Source organism: Aythya ferina (genome assembly GCF_964211825.1).
Source record: "Aythya ferina genome assembly, chromosome: 1".
Taxonomy (NCBI): domain Eukaryota; kingdom Metazoa; phylum Chordata; class Aves; order Anseriformes; family Anatidae; genus Aythya; species Aythya ferina.
Window position 1 is genome coordinate 196,577,522 of NC_140296.1, and position 20,451 is coordinate 196,597,972.

General features: G+C 35.8%; 1 protein-coding gene across 3 annotated transcripts in view; it reads right to left on the reverse strand.

Moving 5' to 3' along the window:
• The window catches only part of HGF (hepatocyte growth factor), a 61,413-nt gene extending 41,192 nt beyond the window's left edge, over positions 1–20,221 (reverse strand). For 2 of the 3 annotated variants that reach the window (XM_084514732.1, XM_084514733.1), the window contains exons 1-4: positions 19,994–20,221; positions 7,660–7,825; positions 2,647–2,759; positions 2,011–2,125 (exon numbers count right to left, since the gene is read on the reverse strand). In XM_084514732.1, coding sequence (XP_084370858.1) covers positions 2,011–2,125; positions 2,647–2,759; positions 7,660–7,825; positions 19,994–20,069 — 470 coding nt within the window. In that variant the 5' untranslated portion in view covers positions 20,070–20,221. The remainder of the gene's footprint in view (positions 1–2,010; positions 2,126–2,646; positions 2,760–7,659; positions 7,826–19,993) is intronic. The other variant, XM_084514734.1, reaches the window with a different exon arrangement.
• Positions 20,222–20,451: the final 230 nt, after the last annotated feature.

Genomic DNA, 20,451 nt, shown 5'->3' on the forward strand with positions numbered 1-20,451 from the left:
AGTTTTATAAGCTGTGCTAGAATAGAAACTAAAATAATGTAATCCTGATTTCAGTTGGGAGTCTCCAGGTTCTACTGGAATACAAATGAATTAAATACATCATTAGTTAAATACAAACACAAGTTTAAAGTCTGAAGTTATTTTAAAATTTTCTGGAAAGATCAAGAAATAATCAATAAAGTACATCTCTCCTTTGAACATGAAAAAAAAAAAAAAAAGGGGGGGGGGGGGGGAGGGATTTATTTTCTAAATTGCACATGGTGATAACCAGATGTTGAGAAAAACTGACCTAAAAATCTAAGACTTTCATACTAATAAGTTCCAAACACACCACTACTGTCTGCTTCTTCCCATCTCCCTCATGTCTCTGATGATGAAATCATATTTTCTGATGTTGAAAAACAAAATTAGCATTCAGCCACCTCGTTTATCCAGTGACCTTTTAAAAATTAAACTTATTGCACAAGACAGGAGAAAAGTCATTCTCATAAAATTCATCATAGAAGAGTGTCTGTCTCTCAGCAGATAGAGCTGTGTTTGGTATAGATCGAAACAAAATTTCAATTTAGTGATACATATATACCCTTCATACACTTTTTCTTCTTTTATTACACAGTCATGTGTATACTATACAAAATTAATGCTCATTCCTGATGTGATTATTGAGAATTATTTCATTTTTAAAAGATGAAGGTGGTATACCGCAAGGTATTGAGTCTCAAGAGGTCATTTCCATATGAGGTGATGGCATTTATCATATGATCACAATTAAGCATGGGTCTAGTCCAACACTGAAAATCAGACACACGATATTGTAAGCAGTCAAGTCCAGTCCAGTCCAAGCCTGAGGCTCAGCTCTGCAACACATCATAAGAGGAGAGAACCCAAGTATTCTTCACCTTTTAATGTTGTTCCAAGCTCTCATCTTGAACTCTGGATAGATTTGGTCAGGACAGGACTGAGCAGTGTATAGCCCAGTCTCACTAACAGTCTCCAGTTTGGCTTTTCCTAAACAAAGTGCTGATGCTGAGAGAACAGACCAAAAGTCAGCAAAGTGAATGGGAAATTATTGGGTGAGAGGACATGTCTTTTTTGGATCTTAAGAGTTTATAATCTAACTGTCTGAAGCCAATATGAAAAGGTTCAAAAAGAAATGGCCAAAAAGTGGGAAAGTAAATCTTCATATTTATTGATTGATTGATTGATTGATTGCTAGTTTCCAGCAACTTTTGCTACAGTTAAATCTACTTTTATCATTACTCCTCCTGGCTTCAGTTTTTCATTTTCTTCTCTTTTCTTTAGGTAATGTAGATGAAATGAGGCTGCTCTCAGGGTGTAGATATGTTCTCAGTTCCCATTATATCAGGACTTAAACTCAAAAGTTGTCCCATATCTGCTGCATCAACTTTTAGTTATTGTGCTTGTATGATCTGAAGAAAAGGATTTAAATCATTTGATCAATAATTTCAGTGTATTTGTTGCCTGATCTAAATGCTTTATAGAGTTTAACATATACTACAAATAATACAGAATGAGTAAGATCTATGCAAAATATAGTAACAATAATTGTATACTGATCAAATAGGTGGGCTAATATTCCCAATAGCCTTTGCTTCCCATACCATATTTTTTAAAATGACCCATTTCCTAGGAGCCCATTAGAAAACAGTGATAAACTTCCAGACTCCAGGCTGAAGTAATGCAGCTGTTTTGTTACTGCCAGGATCAAAAGGGTATAAAGAGCTAAAAAAAAATCCAACACGGGGGAGGAAAGGATCCAGACACACAGGCTAGCCCTGGGAGAGAACATTTTGTAGAAAGACTGAGAAGGTAAGAGTTTTCTGAGACCTAGAGAATGACATCTCTTGGGAAAAGGCAAGAATACACCTAGCAGATTTTGTGGTTTAAGATCAATGTTCTCATAAATTCCTTGTCTACTAATAAATAAAACTGTGCTTTGTAGAAGCTGTCTGAGCACTATTCCCACTGTCTCTGCTGCTGAACTCTTACCTGTGCTCATGGGGAATCATTGAGTTCCAGGCCTGACACTGAATACCACTTTTGGTGACAGATATTGTCCCTTTGTAGTCTGCTCCTTTTCCAATTATACAATTCCTGACATAGTCTATTGAAAGAAAAGGGAAGTATTAGGAGTTCGGTTAAATATTTTCTCAATGTATTTAAAAATAAATCTCATTGTCAGTTTTCACATTAAAAATATTTTTCATATTCTTTAAAGACATAATTGTTCAAAAAAAAATAATTGTCCACATGTATTTTTTCCTTTTTTTTTTTTTTTTTTTTTTTTAAAAAAGAGTTATCACTAGCTTGACAAAGAAAGCTATCAAAAATATTATCAACGTGTCTGATTAACCAAAAGTACATGACTCAGGACTTAACACCTCCTCTTATTAAGAAGGTAAAGAAAAGTAACATTAAGTCAATAACAGTAACACATACAAGTGAGATTTTAATTTCTGCAACACAAAGACAATATTTGTAAATAAAGATGTAAGTTTCAGCTTTCAGAATGTATAAAACCATATTATACCCAGAATGTCTCTACAGCCAAAAAGTCACTGACTGACCTCAGCTTTTGTCCCCTTCCATAGCTGGAAAAACAAAATCAGTAAATAAATCAGTTACCCTTCTTTTCAAACAGATCAAACGCATGGTCTTGCTTCTTTCTCACACCATTTGTCAAGCTGTTGAAGGATAACCAATGGCACCGTTTTGTAACTCTGTCATAAGCAAAAGCCCTGCAAAGAAAATCTTGATGAGAAAAAAATCTCTATGTGGTTTATAATAATGACACATGGCTTGCCAAGGAGCATGCAATGACATCAGATTTATTTTTACTGGGAAAGTCAGAGAAACAGCCCCAATTACGATTTAAACCCACAACTGTGCTGACAAGAACAAAGAAACAAAGAAATTAATTTGATGTGGCCACTACATTAAATACTAGCTTGGTTGTTCACACTAATCTAAGAGTTCCCTTGTCATTAAAGATCTTTATTTTAAAAGTGAGATAAATGTGACTGAGACAGCATTTGTGTCCCCAGTTATGTTGCTTTCTGCAGGAAAAAAAAGAAAGAAAGAAAGAAAGAGAGAGAGAGAGAAAGAGAGAGAGAGAGAGAGAGAGAAGAAAGAAAGAAAGAAAGAAAGAAAGAAAGAAAGAAAGAAAGAAAGAAAGAAAGAAAGAAAGAAAGAAAGAAAGAAAGAAAGAAAGAAAGAAAGAAAAAAAAATATTATATAACATCTCTGTTTTACTTACAATATGCCTGTGAAATAGCTAACAGTTAATAGTTAATAGTTTATCCACTCTGATGGCTTGAGAAAAAATGAGGCACACGGAGTTCTGTTTCTTGCCTAGAACAACAGAGCTATTTGAAAACAAGGTTATATTTTTTTTATTTTTTTTATGAATAATCTAAACTGTGATTGTGTACCTATCCTTGCTTTGCTTTAGTTTTCTTTTTTTTTTCTTTTTTCTCTCTCTATTTTTAACTGCTTTAAAGGTTAGATTATTTCAAAAATATTTCAAGAATAGTGTTGAATTGAGTGAAATTGGGGGATGAGGGGAAGAAGGCAAGAAAGACAAACAGTAATCAGAAAAGCAAGAAAACTTTCTGTCAATGTTTTCAATTAAATATAAAGAGTTTTTCCTCCCAACATCACTTTCAAATGAATTGCTTTAAATGTAGGTAAAATATTTTAAGCGTTTTAAAAACTCTTAACTGTCTGAAAAAAAAAAAAAACTAATAAATCACTCACATGACTCTATTATCTTTAGCCCACAACACAATCTGTATTTCTAACTGGCAGGCATTGGTCATCCCAAATCTCAGCCATTTTATCCTGACCTGAGATTTTAACACCACCTAATAGTATGCAAAAGCCACACAGATTTCTTACACTTCATCTTTATTTTGGCTGTTTACTGCACCCCCAACTCACAGCTCTTGCTTTCCATTTAATTCCCCTCTTGCCACACAAGTTTTTCTGTGTGAGATCTTGCTGGCTTCAGTTAAAAATACTACAAGATCTTATCCAACCTCCCCGCTCTTCCCTCTTTCAAACATCCTCTTCATTATCTTTTCCATCACCAAACAGATTTTTCATCCAACTGCTCTCTACTCTGTTGACTCCAAATGTTTCCAACCTGCTAACCTTCATCCTTCTGCCTTTGTTCAGCCTTCTGTTCTCTTCTGGCTAGTTCTCAAATATGAACATATCCAAGTGCTTCTAACTCCATCTTCACAAAAATATCCTTGACCTTTCAAGCCTTTCCAATTACATTCTCCCTTCCCCTCCTCCCTTTTAAAGTGGGAATGCAGAATGCTCTGTTTACAAACAATTCTTTCAGTTTTTGCCTTTCAGTTGCCTTTTGGTTTCCTTCCAGCTTGGCTTCAGTCACTTTTGTACATAAAAGTTTCTACAAATCTTTTCTTGGACCCTAATCGAGAGGGTTTTTACACTTCCAAAGTCAACATATTTAAGCAAATTCTTGGTCTTTCTTCTACTGATACTGCCGATCACAACAATTTTTGTTGTTGCTATTTGTACTGAGACAGTAGAGTTTCTGACCAGACTCTGGAATCCTGTGGTCTACACTACAGCCCCTTGCTGTCTAAATATGAAACTAAAAGACAAAATAGAAAGTAAGAAGATAACAAAGGGTAAGACTGGTACAGCTTTATAGGTAAGGAAGTGACATGTCTGCAACAGTCACCTGCAGGCAGTATAATAGTAGCTATATTGTGTTTTTCTCATCCTTTAAAGAAAAAATGTGGGAAAAGCTGCAAGGATAACTTAAAGAAAACAGCAGGAGTAATGGACTGCAACTAGTAGTAAACCAAATGAACAGAACAGCTCAGCAGTAGGTAAAAAAAGCTGATATGGAATACAGAAAATGCTGAACAGATAATTATGAAGTCAAAAAGACAAGATAAGTGAATCTAAGGGATACTTTGTTGGGGGGTTGGATTTTAGCAATAGTGTTATGTAGGAAAAATGAGTCTGTATAAGGCTCTTGCAACTCAATTAAAGATGATCAAGATCTATGCAAGTATGACAGCAAGAGAAAGGAAGAAAGGTCAGCTCTGAGATATTATAACTTTTATTACAACTTCAGCAGTTTATAATAAATAAATAAATAAAAAGCTTTTTTTTTTTTTTTTTTCCCAGCAATTTAGGAATGGCTGATCCTGTCTGTAATGCCTGGACTCCACTAATTCACCACTTTCTAGTGGAAAAGAACCAGAGCAAGGTTAAACCCTCATCTTGATTCTGTACTTCTCAGGAAGGAGACTCATGGAGTACTTCTTCAAGTACTATTGTCATAATTATGTTATGAAGTATTTCTATTTTATCCTATCATAATTCTTAAACAAACTGAGTTTGCATCCAGAAAATAAATATTAACATTAGTGTTGTTACCTGAGTGATAGAGAACTACTTCTTGGATCAGTACTAACATTAGAATCAAGTCACAAAAATGTCAATAAACAATGGAAAATCCAAGTCTTATGTTTCATGTATATAAAATGCCAATTTATGCCACTTCTCTTCTAGGTTTTGTATGATCACACAACAGCCAGTAAATGAATTGGTTTTAATCTCAGTTAGTAACACATTTTACCCTGTACTAACCATATGCTGGCGTGAAGTTAAAGACTGGTAGTTCTACGAATAAAAGGGAAACATTAGCAATCCCTGCTTCCTTTAAAAGTGTAATTTTACAGTAGCATCAAAGAACTATGCACAGTATAAAAGGACCCATCTGGGACCAAATGAAACCACAAGAATATTTCCAGATACAGGGAATCTCTCTTGCTGCACAGAGATAGCACAGGCAAGACCTAATCACCTACACCTCTGCTGCTAGCCTTGTTGGCTAAACAACTGTAAGAAAAAATGGGAAATTCAGAGCATGAGCAGTCAGATTTTTAATTATTTTTCATTTTCAGTGTAAAATAGCCATATATGACTGATTGCGGTAATGCTATCTGTGAGCAGAATTCTTCCAAGCTCTGTTGTCAAAGTCCATCATTGGTCCTTTATATTCTTTTATTGACTGATTACAGCAGAGGGAGTTTGCCCCTTAATGAATCTGTCATACAGTGACAGGGACTGAGTGTCCCAACAGAAAAAAAATATTTCATAAATGAAAAAGTAATGAAAATGCAGAGAGGTTCTAGAATATTATTCATGTAAAGTGGAATCAATGAATATATTAACATACTTATTATTTTCAGAAGATTAAATGTACCGTCCAGAGCAGCTACAATTAGAAGATCCTTGAAACAATCTTCCTGAGAAGATATTGAAATTGTTGTTTTCTTGGCATTATTTTGTTTGTTACATTATATGTAACAAACTTGGCATTATATGTTTGTTACACAGTAAAACCTAATTCTATACTACTCTGTGCCACTGAAGACCAGAACCGAACGATTTCTTATTGCATGGAGTGCAACCTGATCGACTTGGCAATGATGTCCATGGAAGCTCTGCCAATAGGAAAAAGTTACTTGTACCATGTGAAAAAATATGAGTGCGTGGAAAATATGTAAACTCTGCTTATTGTTTACATATGTAAATAGTCAAAGTACAAAATAATAAAAACTACATCTCCAGAACTCTTTTAATCTGCAATTAAAGGCTTAAAAAAGGATTAAATTTCAATGGAGGACCTTTTCTGCCAAGGAAGGGCTTTTGTTATCACATTTGATCTGACTTCTATTTGTCATAAGTCTTTTTTTTTTTTTTTTTAATATATATTTCAAGGTCAGGCTGACATTTAGCCCAATGCTTACTAGTACAGAAGTCATTAATTCTCTCCAAGATTCTCCTGTGTTAATTTATTGCTAAAGGTCTAGCATAAAGAGGTCGGGGGAACAATTCAAGTCTAATAAACAGGAAAAATAACAGTGATTTGTTCCAAAAAATAGTAGAGAATATGTACTAAGCAGACAAGCAATCAGCTGCATGATGTGTTTGTAAGAGACAGCAGATGCTGTAGAATAGCTATCATATACTTGTAATGATTGTACAGCTGAGAAGGTTTGAATCCATTGTATCAAATTCATAGTACTTGCCAGTGAACTTCAGCAGTGTATGTATCTGTGTTCCATGTGTGAAGTTCCCATTGACTTTAGTGGGAGTAATGTGTAAAGAATGAAGATAGAATATGGTCTGAAGTGGTGCTGAAATACTGCAGCTGTGATGTGTGACAATAACCATTTTATAAGAGAGATAAAAATCCCAGAAATGTTCACTGAACACTACGGTGCAGCACAAATCATTGACATCTTAAAATAAGTATATTTCTCAGCTATATTACAGAAAAGACTACAGATTGGACAAGCTAAAAAGACAGAACAACTCAGATAATGCTTTATATTACATTATGTTGTCATTACATATTCTGGACAGGTAGAAAATATATCAAATAAGAAAATAAAGATACCAAATAAGAACTACCAAATAAAGATACCAAATAAGAAATACCAAAGAAATCAAAACAGTGCAGTCTTTAGATTGTACTCAGTACAAGCTACAGCTGATGACAATTCCAGAGAAACCTTTGTCCAAAGAGTATTATATAAGAATCTATTAGGAAAAATGTAATAATAATAGAGATACATAACTTACTTGCAAGTGAATGAAAGACCTTTGTTCCTGCTGCATCTCTTGGCACACTGCTCAGTGGTATTTAACAGCTTGGTTTTAACTTCCAGTGTTTTGTTTACCTTGATGAGCATCAACTCTCCTGTTTTTTTGTAGTCATGAAGAGGATTTCTCCTTTTTCCTTTACCATCTAAGAAAAAAAGCAAAGAAGAAGACAAAAAAAAAAAAGTTAAGATCAGTCCTGAGATTACAGATTACATTAGAAATGAATATAATTTATTAAAGAATTATTGCATTGTATATATTGTATATAATAATTGCATTGTATATATTGTATATAATATATACAATACAATATAAAATAATTGCATTGTATATATTGTATATAATATAATATATATTATATACAATATATACAAAATTGTTGTATATGTATTGTATGTACTGTATAATGTATATATTATTACGTATACATACATACAATATATATTATTACATTGGTACCAAAATCATAGCAAAATTCATAAAACTAAAGTACTAGCAGATACTTAAGAAGAATTGATTATTTTAGATGGTGATCTCCATCCTTAAAAACTGGGATAGTAGTAAAGCTCATTTCAAATAAAGAATTACATAATACAAGAAAAGGGTAAGAGGAAAGTTTTACACCCTGTGAATATTTTTTTCAGAACCTGAAAATACGCTTGCTATACATCACAAAAACTGATATCTGATAAATATTTCCAATAAAAACTGAAGTGATAAAGTTAAACAAATGTCTACTTTTAATGGACAGACTAGAGTTAAAATTAGAAAGGGAGGAATAAAAATGTCATAGAGAATTATAGTTTGAATTGGCTAAATTGTTCTTAAAACAGAAAACATTAAAACATTTTAACACAAATTGAGAGCAGATTTGGAGCCTGAAAGTAACATAAAATATTCACTTTTCCCATCCATTGCTCTAGTGAAGGCTCAGTGAGAATGTTGTGTTCAGTTTAGAAGTGAATGAATGAGTGTTGTGAGCCTACAGAAAAGGAGGGGAGGCAGAAGCCATAACATGGAAATAGTCTGCACTGTTACAGAAAGATCGTTTTCCATGTCTCTGTAGAAAGACCCAGGGGAAGAGGTGTAAAATGGAGCAGGCAAGATTGGCTAGAGAAGTTTGGCTGAAGTGCCAGAGGAAAAGTCTTTGATTTTTGCAAGAAAAACCCGCTATTTTTCCAATGTGTATGCATATGTTAGCTTTTCCCATAGAAACCTGTCTGCCACTGTAGGCTCCCCCATCATCAAAGAAGGCAGATGAGTACCTCTAGATGATTCTCACTATTCTAGGACACATGAGTAACACAGGAAGGATAAATTGCCCTTTGGAACTACTTATCTTTTTTCACTCAAGGATACATTATGATATTTTTGGATTAGATGGCTAATGCAGTAAAAGTCAGGTGAACAAAATACTCCTTAGTTTACAAACTAGGTAGTATTATTTTTCATAAAATATTTCCATATAACTGTTTTCAGCTGTCCTTCCTTTTTTTTTTTTTTTTTTCTTCAAAGGATCAGCCATGGTAACAGAACATGAATGCTCATGACTAATTTATTAATTTTTGCCAGAGCTTGCAAATACATGAATCCTTACCCTAGTGTGCCATTCTACTGAATAGAATTTCTTATACAGGTGCAAAGTGCACATGGACCAGCAATTTTTGTTTGCTACACTCTGCACAGAAGTTCAGAATAACTCCTCAAGTTGCAAAAGTGCAATAGCTGAGCTCTCTGTGAATCCAAATGATTTAGTGCCATTATGAAGCTAAAGAGGGCTGAAAGGTGTTCCTTTGGCAGAACTTCCATCCTGATGGGAAGGGAGCTCACATTTTCACTGTATTTAGCTAAATCACACCTCTCAGTGGTGAATTATCCCTAAGACACCTAAAAATAGACCAGAGACATTTAAAGTAGATTTCATCAAGCTTCAGTTATTAAAGGTGAAGGGTGGGGGGACATGACTGAGAGAGGGAGAGCAAAGATCAAAGGAATAGAATCTCTCTGCTGCAATAACCCTATAAAAAATCTTCACCACATTCTACTCTTTTAAAACTGATGAACTGTGAGCAATGCTATTCCCCTGTACCTAATAGCTCATAATTTTAATTCCAGTTATTTTCAGAAAATGTACAGAAATTATTAATTTCCCTCCAAATCCCTAGTATTGTTACAGGAAGCCCTATTATAGTTATAGGAAGAAGCCTTTGCTGAAAAGATCAAATGACTTTGGAGCTGTGTCTGGGACCCATATAAGTTATAATAAGCATTTTAAGCCTTGCATTTGCACAATGTATATGTACCCAAATTGACTCATAATGTTTATGGAAATGTTATGCTGAGATTCTGGCTATAAGGATTAGCATTGCTACTGGAAACTATTGTCTTTACGCTGAAGCTGCTTTTTGTTGTTGTTGTTCTCGGGTGAAAGAGACAAAGTGCTGCAATAAGGATTGCATCTGCTCTTTAAGACAACCGCAGAAAAACAAATCTTCCATTAAGCTTTTGTGGTAAATGTCTCAATATATTATCTTAGAAGATGTAATTATTTCTATGTTTTCTTAGCCATTTTTATATCAAATGAAGGTAAGAATCTGTACAGAAATATCAAAGTATTTTCTTTTAGTTCTTGATGCCATCATTTGCCATCTACCGATGCATCATTATCTTAATTCCCTATGATAACAACTTCTTAAACTCACCAGCAAGCATGCAAGAATATCAGCCAAAAATAAATAAATAAATAAATTCAAGAAATTCTGCTCTGCCGCCTGACAAGCATGGTTCATAGTTGTGCTTTTTTTTTTTTTTTTTTTTTTTTTTTTTTTTTTTTTCCTGAGCACTTGTCCAAAGAGGATTATGGGTTTGATCTTGCATTTAGCAATTCATAACACCCTGATTTACTTTAGCTTTCAAACAACAACATTCTATGACTTTGCCTATAATCCAAAAGGCAAAGGGCCAAATGCATGGTGTGACTTTGTTAGAACCATCTGAATAATGCAAAGCATTACTTTTACACCACAACGAAAATAAATAAATAAATAACCCTAGGTGGTTTTATTATTAAAATATTAAATAAAATAGTGCCCTAGAAATATTCTACATCAAAGACTATAATGCAATATTCTATAACTGATGCTCCTAATTTTTGACTGTCATTCATATCAGTTTCCTAAACTTTGATTAATCAGGACTTTTGCTTATTTTGTGGGTTATGTCCTCTGATGCTTCTCACACTTGAATATCAGGTTACTAAGGAAGTCTCATTGTACTTAAATTTGAAAATAAGAAGAGCTGACTCAAACAAAAGAATCCATTCAAACACAAATCAACAGTTTTTTTCATCAACAAAGGAAAACTAACTAACTAAAACTAATTAATTAAATACATTTCTTTGGCTGACTAAATGTATTTCTTTATGTCAAGTACTCCTCAAAAAGGTGAAGGTAGTGCCTCTTTCTGTCTCTTAATATGATAGCAAACATGGTCGGACAGAACACAGAGCTCAGTCAGTGCCCGGGAAAGTGGGAACTACCATGTTTGCTCTAGCTGGATGCTGCAGTGGGCAAGTATTCCATCATCTCATCTAGTATCTCAACAGTCTTTCCAATAGGTCTCTACCACTTTCATAAAATGTGTTAAACATTCACTAAAGAAAAAAATTTCCTTACAGAAAGAAGGAAACAAGAACCAACTCTGGGTTCCCTTACTACATTTTCCATATGAAGTTTCTGTGTAGTCTTCTCAGATAGAGAGTATTAACTGAGATTATTCAAACTGTAGAGCATCAGGGGGAAATTATTTCCAAAAATATTTTTTCGTGTAGTAGTTTCAGTCTACACCAAATATGTAATTGAAAACAAAGATAAAGAAAATAGAAATAAATATTTTTTTTCTGCAGCCGTAATGTAAAATGACTCCCTAGGAAGTTGTGGTACCTGTATTCTATGCCATATTTAACTGCAATTATTTTAATTATTTTTATATTAAAAAAAATAAAACAGGTATAACAGCTAAGAATGAGAGTAATAATCAATGTCATAGAAATGTAGATACTTCCTCAATTAACAAATTAAGTTTGACATAGCAAAGACATTTGAATTTTCTTGTCTTCCAGCCTCTAGGTATTTTCTAACCACTGGGCTAATGGGAAAATAGCAGCAACATCATTTTTTTTTTCCTCTTTTGTTCCCACACCAAAAAGAGATTTCTACTCACCCTATCGTCATACCACTCAGTCCTGACACTGGGTATGTTCTATACCTCAATGTAAAAATTCACACCTAGTAGAAAACAGTAAGTCTGATACTGAGCTATAAGAGAGTCAAGAACTTCAGTATAAAAGTAGTTTCAGTAGTTTCATTTAGAGCTTAAATACATTAACAAGTCAAGTATTAGACTCTCAGGTTTTAGCCTGATCACTAAAAGGAATTGATTTTTCTATTAGCTGTTTTGTAGTAAACAATTAGTATTGGGCAAATTATACCACTGTTGCATCAACCAAGAGCATGCAGGATATCAACAGGCCTAAAGATTACCTTTGCGAATTATAATGAGATCAAAACACTACTTGTATTGTCTACAGCTAAATTTTACAATGAATTTATCTGACATTATCTATATCATTAGTAATCCCTTTCTCCTTTCTGCATCAGTCCAGCTTTTTCTAATATAGTTGTATATTTAGGCTTAGGAGTTACAGTCTTACAGAGTACTTGGAGCGTACTGCTGTCTCCCTTGAAAAATCCCCACTTTTATAGACTTGCTATAGACTATACAAAGCTTTTATTAATCAAGACTTGTGATGCATTCAGCATGTCAGCTTTCAGAGTTTCCAAGTCTCACTCTAATCTATGCAATAGTTAGTGCTCTCTTAAAGAACCACATAATGGAGACTTGTGATAATGTGAGAAGCCTCATTCTGTGATAATGTGAGAAGCCTCATTCCTTTCTGTTCTTTCTAATTTTGCATACCACTTTATTAAACAGAACAAGCACATAACAACTCAACACCAAATTATCAAAATGAAAAGATAAGTAAATTTAAATTCAAAGTTTATGTTTGAATCAAGATCCTTAATGAAATCTTGCTGTTTTGATGTGGAGTTTTATTTACTGATTTTGTTTGTTTACACTTGCAGAGCTGGATTACATCTTTTAGAACTTCAGCAGTTTCACAAGTAATTTGCTTTGTTGTGTTAAACTTCCAACTGACCAGGGTAATGAAAGACTTTAATTCTATTATGATAGATACTGACGTAAGTAAGTTGCAGATCTTTATATGGTGGATGGAAAAAGACATTCTTAATATTCAGTTTTGAAGGAAAAAAAAAATAAAAATAAAAATAAAAATAAAAGAGAGAGGAAGGTACCTCAATTCTTCTAGGACGGAATATGATGACAAAAAAATTAAGGAATCAATTACAGTCCTGCTAAGTAGTGGGAAGAAAAAAAAAAAAAAAAAAAAAAAAAAAGGCAAAATGATATGGCACTTGTGAGAAAAATTGGAAAAATTGAAAAGAGAGAAGTTGCCCACACACTGTGCAGGAAGCTGAAAATTTAAAGAATAGTCAAGTGAAGAGAAATTGTCATATAAAGTGATATAAATATTTCAGAAATATAGAATAGAATCATAGAATCATTAAGGTTGGAAAAGACCTTCAAGATCTTCTTCAAGATGGTCCAACCATCATCCTACTACCAATGTCACCCACTAAACTGTGTCCCTAAGCACCGGATCCTTAAATATCCCAAGGGATGATGCCAGGGATACCACCACTTCCTTGAGCAACACATTTCAATGCCTACGTCTTTAGTATCAGTAGGCATTTTAAATTGCTGTTCAATATTTTTGCATCATCTGTGTAATGAAACAAAGTCATTTGCACTTGAGCAGTTAACAGATAGACTAACTAGAGATTGAATTATTAATTTTATAACTGATAACCAGGTCAGAAGGTCAAAATAAGATCAGATATTAACTTATTTTTTTTCAAAGAACAATCATCACTGCAAGCCAAAGTAAACTGAAAAAAACAAGATATATTTCAACAGATATTTTTCAGAAGAGATATCAAAACTGAATGCTTATCTCAGTATAATGACAATTTAATACAAAATAAAAAATAAAGCTTAATCATATGCATTAAAATGCATTTGGCAAAACTTGTGTAAAAGCAAAATTGTTGAATAGAGTTTTTAAAAAAAAAAGTATGCTTTATACTTAAAAAAGTATGCAAGAGTCCTTAGCATACATGGATTGAAGAACAGTAAGCAAATGTGGTGAGGTATTTAATTTGTCTATAAAACATGTTGGAAGGGTTATTTTGAATTAAATTCAATAATGCGTCTCCAGGACAATGATATAAAACACTAAGGGTAAATTGTATATTGGTGCAGGTCCCAATATGATAACACAAATATACTGGTTTCATTATGAATAAAATATATGTATATGCTAAAATAAAGTATATGCTATCAAATGGTTTCAGATACCACATGCAAAGTATATTTTATCGTTTAACACTACAGTGACTGTAAAAATAAATATATATATATATTTAAAAAAAAAAAAATGTTGCATGTTGATACCAAAATAATTTATGTGGTCTTACTATCTATAAGAATATTTAGGAAGCAGTTCTTTAAACAAATATTTTCACGACCGTTTTATCTCTTAAACCAAGTCCTGGAAGAATTGCTTTGATAAAATGAATAAATGGTCATCATTTTAAATTTACTTTTAACTTAGTTTCAACTTACTTTCACTTATTTTGACTACTTCTTATGCTTGTTTCAAGTATAAAAAATATCCAGTTTCTTGGCTAGAATGCAAATAAATGAACAATGTTTCTAAATTACCTCTCATTTAGGAAGGAAGGAAGGAAGGAAGGAAGGAAGGAAGGAAGGAAGGAAGGAAGGAAGGAAGGAAGGAAGGAAGGAAGGAAGGAAGGAAGGAAGGAAGGGAAACTGAAACAATTCTGAAATGTATCCAAGAAAATAAGTTTGTAGATTGAATTGACTTAGATGCCAGATTAAGTTTAATGCCTTTATTTATGTAAAACAATAATTTAGGATTAAAAATGTTTACCAACCATACCTATAAAAACTGCAGTCAGCCATATAGATGGAATGCCATCAAAATAAAACCAGCTGTCCAAAGAGTCATCTTTAACTTGTGACAATTAAACAGTTTTTCAGAAAGGTATCTGGAGGACCACATGATTTTTTTTTTAACTTTTGAATTTTATTTTCTTAGCAAAAGAGACTTAATGGAAAAAAAATACAATTTTTAGAAAACAGTTTAAAATAGAAATATATAATACAGATATAATTTTTTCCTTATTTTTATGTTGGCATTCAGTTTAGTTGTTGAGCAGATTCAGGAAATGCAAAAAGATTTTTCTTTTTGGCTTTACATTGCATATTACCACTTACTCACACACCCCCACACATACACGCACCCATATACACATATCCCTCGTTAGCAGCTGCAAAGAGTGCCATTTTCTCTGGAACCCAACTTCATGTTTGCTAAGTTCTTCCTTTTTAACCCTCTCCTATAGTCAGTGTGAAAACTTAAGAAATAAAGGATAGCATTAAAAACTGATAGCATGTTCTAAAATTGAATGTTAGATGCAAATGGACAGCTCTTTTTCTTCAAAGAAAAGGTTATCTTCACAGCAGGATGCTGGGACCCATTGGCAGAAACAAATGGTCTGCAGTTTGTACTCTGACTTGCTGTATGTAACCTCTGGCTAAATTAACAAAGAGCATTTTCCATTGTAAGATTTATCTTACACATTTACACAATAATTAAATCCTTTATATTTCACATAGTGTTCCACAATCTTTACAAGCTTTTGGTGCTTCCTCTAAGGCACCCAGCACATTGTGCACTCCATTTGCAATGTGGTCTCAGCCACCACTGAGGGTGTCCAGGCTTGGAGCAGGGAGTATAGAGAAAAGCACAGGCAGGCAGGGCAGGGTTCAGGCATAGCAGAGTGACCAGCTGCTAAGCAAAACGGCCCCTGTGAGGAGTGGCGAGTCTTGCTGCATGTTGTTTGTCTAAAAATAGTGCTGCCGGCCAACTCAAGGAGTCAGCAAGAGCTGGAGCTGATGGGAGAAGGAGGGAGCAGCCAGTCCTCAGCCAGGCCAGCAGCACTGAGGACTGCCAGGCATGGCGAGGCTCATCATACAGCGCATGGGTGGAGGCCCACAAGCCATTTGATTCCATCTCCTGTAGCTAGATTTTGCCAGCATATTTAAATAATCTGGAGCATGCTCCTAGCTCTGCTTCACTGCGGCATTGCTTTATGTGTTGGATACTAACCATGTTCAGGAATACTTCTACTGTCCTCTAACAGGACTGCCAAAAACCCCTATAGAAAGGAGAGAGGTGAAGGCAAGGATGTCTTCATTTCTTCACAATGCTTTGGAGCTGTCCTAATTCCACACTGCAAAGTACAAACATTGCTCACTTCTGGAAGACACCAATTTTCCTACCATTCCTGCTTCCCAAGCAAGCGCAGAGATCAATTCTTTTTCGTCTCCATTCTGCCTTGTAGCCTCTGCCCATCTACCCCCCACCTGAAGACTGGTGAGGAGAAAGTAAAATTCCTATGCTCATCTAGTACAAGCAACTGCAAAAAGTTCAGGGCAACACTCTCCTTCCCACATAGAGCTTTTACCCATCAAGGGGCCCAGTTATCCAGCCTTCAAATCTCCTTAGAAAAGTCTGAAATGCTTAAGCGGCAAACTAATGTTCAGCGTAAAGATCCAAAGGGGAGATATTACGTTCTCTGAGGGAGACTGTGCATTTCCCTTCCAACCCTGGCCTCAGTTGAAGTATTACAATAATGACAGATGAGCTCCTCCAATAAGAGGCTTTCTTTTCCTTGACTTCAGTGCACAATTTTCCAGAGTTTTATGCAACGTTTTAATCTCATGTCTTTCAACTCTAGATTCTCCTGCTAGGTTGCTTATGAAAATTACATTAATAGAAACAGAAAATCTGTTAAGCAGGGTAAGAACTGTATTATATGTGAGAGCAAAACAAGCAGCCCCTGGCACTGAGCACCAAAAGGATTCCATTAAACAGAAGGAATACAGTCTTCCAACTGGCAGAGTATCATTTCACTTTGTTGACAGTATATAGAATAATGATTATCTACAGCTGGGTTAGGGAAGTATAAATCACATTAAATTTTTAAAATATGTGTAGCTATGCAGACCACAGGAATACACAACATTCATACATCGATTATTGCTATGGTATTTTTTTAAGGAACAGTTATTTATAGGAACTAAGTGCAACTGCCACATCTTCATTAGAAACTGCTTCAGATGATCCAAGCTACAGAAAGTGCTGAGAAGTTTGAATAAAGAAACACACTCAGATGCCAGTCTTTTCACAGAAAAATATCTTTAATTTAAATAAATCTTTAGCATTCATTCTTTTTTTTTTTTTTTTTTTTCATTCAATATGCCAATCTGTTTTTTTACTTTTAGTAAGAATTCAGACTTAGACTTACAGGACCTGCAGGATATTGATAATGACTAGGCAAGTAGTCTATAGGAACCTTGCACATTTATCTCTTTCACCAATCAACATCTTAAGTCTTATATATTAAAAAGAAACTCAAAAACTGATATTGTGGACAGCCTGCTGACATGAAAATTTCTTGCTGTTTTCTTCAGATTCTTTCTGTTTGCTTGGTTGTTTTTTTAACCCATTAATATAACCCCACATGTATAAGAAAACTCAACAACACCGGACATTGTCTTTGCACAGGACTTAGGACTTTGGATTCCAAACCTAAAAGATCCACTCATAGAAGAAACAATACTCATTGCTAAGTAAATTTAAAACCAGCTTTGACAAGATAGTAATAGAAAAAGTATTGACATGTATTAGCAAAGGATTTTCTTATATATATATATATTTAAATTCTGTTTTCATCACTTACCCTCTTTTTTCATATATAAAAATATTAAATATATATACACATATATATGCTTTCTTATATATATAGCTTTCTTGAAAACATCTCAGTAAAAATAATTCAAAATCCTGTATAAAAGATACCATTTATGTTTAGAAAGCTACCAATATATTTTCAGAAACTAATAAAACTTCCTCTTGCATACATTGTACAAATCCTGAAACTTTTGTTGAAGATCACCTATTTTTACAAAGCAAAGACAGCACAATGATTGCATGTAGTAAGAGTCATCTTTCTTGCCCATAAGGCAAACAATAGGATTGATTAATATTATGGTGGGTGGGGGAGGAAAGTTAAAAAAGGGAGTGTTGCCAAGAAACTGCCACTGTGAAAGTTGGCCAGAAAACAAGTTCTACTCTATGAAAAATTCTGAAGTTTTGGAAATCTAATTTTCATCCACACCAGGATGAACCATGCCCTCCTAAACTGAAGAGTTCATTGGTTAGGGCATGACCATAATCATCAACCTACTGATATTCACAGTATCTGTCTCTCAATCTCTCCTGTTGGAATATTAGATAGATGAAATATTATTCATTGAGCTTGGGAAAGTATAGACCCTGCTAACAGCCTACAGGGAGAACAAGGACTTTGTCTCATTCAAGAAAAGTGTCCTGAGATTAAGCATGACCTAGCTTCTTATGAATTTGGCTATAGACCAGTTTCTGTCTAGTTGGCCCACTGAATAAAGTTGCAGGAGGCTGTTTTGCTTTTTTCAAACTAGCCCATCAGTTGATGAGTTTCTATCCTAGGTAAAGATTTTTCACTATCAGGTACCCCAAGCTATTGTGAATGCCTTTGCTGCAGATTTCTTATTAATTTGATATGGAGGAACCAAGCCAAAGACATTTTCTATTTAAAATGAAAAGTTTTGATGGGTCAGCATTTTCCAGTGTGTGTGTGTGTGTGGGGGGGAAATCTCAGAAAATTCCAAACTAGCTCTAGTCATCATTTTTTCTGAAAGGTCACATGTCCACAAAATGGAAATTGCAATGCGCATTAAAAAAGCAGTTTAGAAAAACATAGTAGCATAGTGTCTGTATCTCTGTTTCACCTGCTACTAATGCCTGTATTGGTAATGCAAAAACAAAATTGTCACTGAGCAGACTGAGCACAGGTCTTCTGAGACGTTCAACATCATACAGAACCACACTCACAGTAGGTGAAAAATAACAGGTTTTACTACATGTGATGCTGCCATTCTTTTTCTTTTTTCTTTTTTTTTTTAACTTGCCCACCGAGTTTACAATAAATAAATAAATAAATAAACCCACTTTTAAATCATATATATATATATGTAATTGTAACTATAAAAATATAATTATATCTTGGAAGCCATCAACACCACTTGCCATACCCAGTGCTTGATGCCCTCTGACATGACCAAAGGACTCATGCACTGTATGTGCCTGCTCTCACTCTGCCCACTCCTGGCAGATCCTTTCCCTGAATTGTGGCTGTCTTTTGTTTCTGTCTGTGCAAAGGTCTGACCCTAACAATGTTGGCGGAAGGAAGGAAGGAAAGGTTTGTAGAAACCTTTGCAAACTCTTTTTTCCTCAAACGTCTCCCCAGAGGGCCAATAGAAACACAGAGTTAGCTCTTCAGATATCCAGTCTAAGGGGGACACTTCAGGAAAGAAATTCAGCTAAAGAGCTTCCAGCACTTGATGACTTATTGTTTGTTCCTTCCCCCCTTCCCCCCCCCCCCCCCCCCTCCCGCTCCCGGGCTTCATCAGGAACATCTAATGAAATTACAAGTATTTCAGTCTGGAAATAGCATGTCCATACCGCTGAACTTTGGCAAGGACATTCCCTTTCTTATACAGTCTTATCTTATACTATCTCATGCTTTGGGTATTCCTTGTCAATTTATGTAACCTAACGTTTATTCTGCCACTTGGAAACGAAGGGCAGATGTTCCCTCACGCCCTGACAGCGGCCAGGAGCTGTCTCTCCCGCTCCCACTTCCTCAGTTCTTCCCATCCGGAGAGAGCCCCCTCGCTGGGAGGGGAGGTGGCGGGATGCAGCGACATCCCCGCAAGCCACCACCCGCTCCTCCTGTCCCCGCAAAGCCCTGGACGAGCAAACTGCCGCAAACAGTGCTCAGCCTGCCCCGACACCCAGGCACCTCACCCCCGGCCGCTGCCGGTGCCTGCCCTCAGCGCAGGTACTCCTGAGGGGAGCCGGGGGTGTTGGGGTCTCCCCGCCCGCTGCACCGCCCCCGCCGCGACTGTGAGGGGGAGAGGGGAAACGCCGCGGCCGTGAGGTGGCGGGGGTGTCCCTGGAGAAGTGACAGAAAAAACTAACCTGCCGCAGGGATGGTGATGGGAAGCAGCAGCAGCTGATGGAGTAGCAAGGCTGGCAGGAGTTGGGTGGCCCACATGGTGCCGGCGGCCCCCCCTCCGGCGGGCTGGCGGGGAGGAGGAGAGGAGATGGCTCCTCGGAAGGACCCTGTGCACAGCCGGTCACTCGAGGAGGCAGAGTGAGCCGAGCTGCTTTTTATTGCGATGATCTAAGTTTGTTGTGTGATTAACTGGAAAGATCTGGGTCCCAACTCCCTCTTACGGTAAGAAACTGTTTAACAACATCCCCTCTCTGCCTCCTCTCCCCCACCCCGCCCCTCCCCAGGAGCTGCCTCCCCTCCCGCCCCGCAGCCAGCCCAGGGAGGGGGCTCCCACCACCACCTCCCTTTCTCCCTCCTTCCCTCTCCCCACCGCCTCCCTCCCTCCCTGGATCCCTCCAGGGGCTCAGGAGGAGCAGCCAGG